We start from the raw sequence: 1,480 nt of genomic DNA, 5'->3' as shown, positions 1-1,480 counted from the left end.
CACACACACACACACACACACACACACACACACTCTCTCTCTCTCTGAAGTGTGTGTGTCCGCAGGCCTCGGTGACTCATCATCTCCCACCCACCTCTCATCAAACAAACACACGAGGAAGACCCACAGTCGGCAGGCAAGTGATGTCACTGTTGTCATGGAGACGATCAGAGAGAGCTGTGATTGGTTGAAGAGGAGACCCTGTTTACGTTGGTCAGGATCTTCCTCTCTTTCATCGCCTCGCTCCTTCCATCTTTCTGCCACGGCAGCGCACATCCACAACACACACAACACACACAACACACACAACACACACAACACACACCAACACACACAACACACACCAACACACACAATGAACAACACGCACACCAACACACACAACACACACCAACACACACAATGAACAACACACACCGACACACACCAACACACACCAACACACACAACGAACATCACACACCAACACACACAATGAACAACATACACCAACACACACAATGAACAACACACACCGACACACACCAACACACACCAACACACACAACGAACATCACACACCAACACACACAATGAACAACATACACACCCATTCTAACCCTCGCTCGCGAGCAGAAGGCAGGTGACACTGTTTTGGCCTCTGTGTGTGTTCTTGTGTCTGTCTGTTAGCAAAATATTTCATGAAGTATAGGGTGGATTTTAATAAAACTCCCAGAAAGTTACAAGTCTCCAGCAGCTAAAAGCTAAGGTTAGCATCACAGACACTTCGGCTGTTTTTGTGGCAGGTGTCAGCTGGTCACTGATGTTGCCTCGACTCATTGATTTAAGGACACATTGATGCTAAAACTCTAGCTTCAGATTCGGCTCCTTTGGGATTTTTTCGGCTGCTCTTCATGGTTTTGCCGTTAGCAGCTTCAGCACAAACGTTCAGCTGATCCTGACTCCTGACACCCAGATCAACTCACCGTTGCTGCACAGCTGATCTCTGGGACAGAGTTTCTTCTCAAACAAACAACCTGCAGAAAACAAACAACAAACAAACAAACAAAGTGACTCTTTAACAGAACAGAAGGAACAACTAGAACCAAGACAACATCCAAACCAGCAGAACACAAGCTGATACCTAGAATAAGCTAAATAAGAAGCTTATTTAAATAAATAAAAACAAAGCCCCGTCATTTCAACAGAACCAAGAAGTAAAAACCCAGAACATTCATCTCCTGAATGAGCTGAAGGTTTTAAGATGTGAGCAGCTGAAACAGCCGAAGGTTTGGATCGAGAGCTACTTCAGATCCTTCATCCTTCAGCAGGAAGAGTGAAAATGCTGAGTCAGCGTTCAGAAAACTAAAGAAATGATTTTATACCTGTGAAGGTTTACATCTCTGTCTGCTGCATCCATCCTTTAAACATCCATCCATCCATCCATCCATCCATCCATCCATCCAACCAACCAACCATCCATCCAACCATCCATCCATCC

At 45.3% G+C, this 1,480-nt stretch overlaps 1 protein-coding gene across 1 annotated transcript in view; it reads right to left on the bottom strand.

The window, feature by feature from the left end:
* The window catches only part of ptprnb (protein tyrosine phosphatase receptor type Nb), a 25,149-nt gene that overhangs the window by 19,717 nt on the left and 3,952 nt on the right, over nt 1-1,480 (bottom strand). The window contains exon 2 of the mRNA XM_037973875.1: nt 966-1,016. Coding sequence (XP_037829803.1) covers nt 966-1,016 — 51 coding nt within the window. The remainder of the gene's footprint in view (nt 1-965; nt 1,017-1,480) is intronic.

This window comes from Kryptolebias marmoratus, linkage group LG23, assembly GCF_001649575.2.
Source record: "Kryptolebias marmoratus isolate JLee-2015 linkage group LG23, ASM164957v2, whole genome shotgun sequence".
NCBI classification, from domain to species: Eukaryota; Metazoa; Chordata; class Actinopteri; order Cyprinodontiformes; family Rivulidae; genus Kryptolebias; species Kryptolebias marmoratus.
The sequence above is the reverse complement of the archived record's forward strand: the minus strand, read 5'-3'. Positions and strand labels throughout refer to the sequence as shown.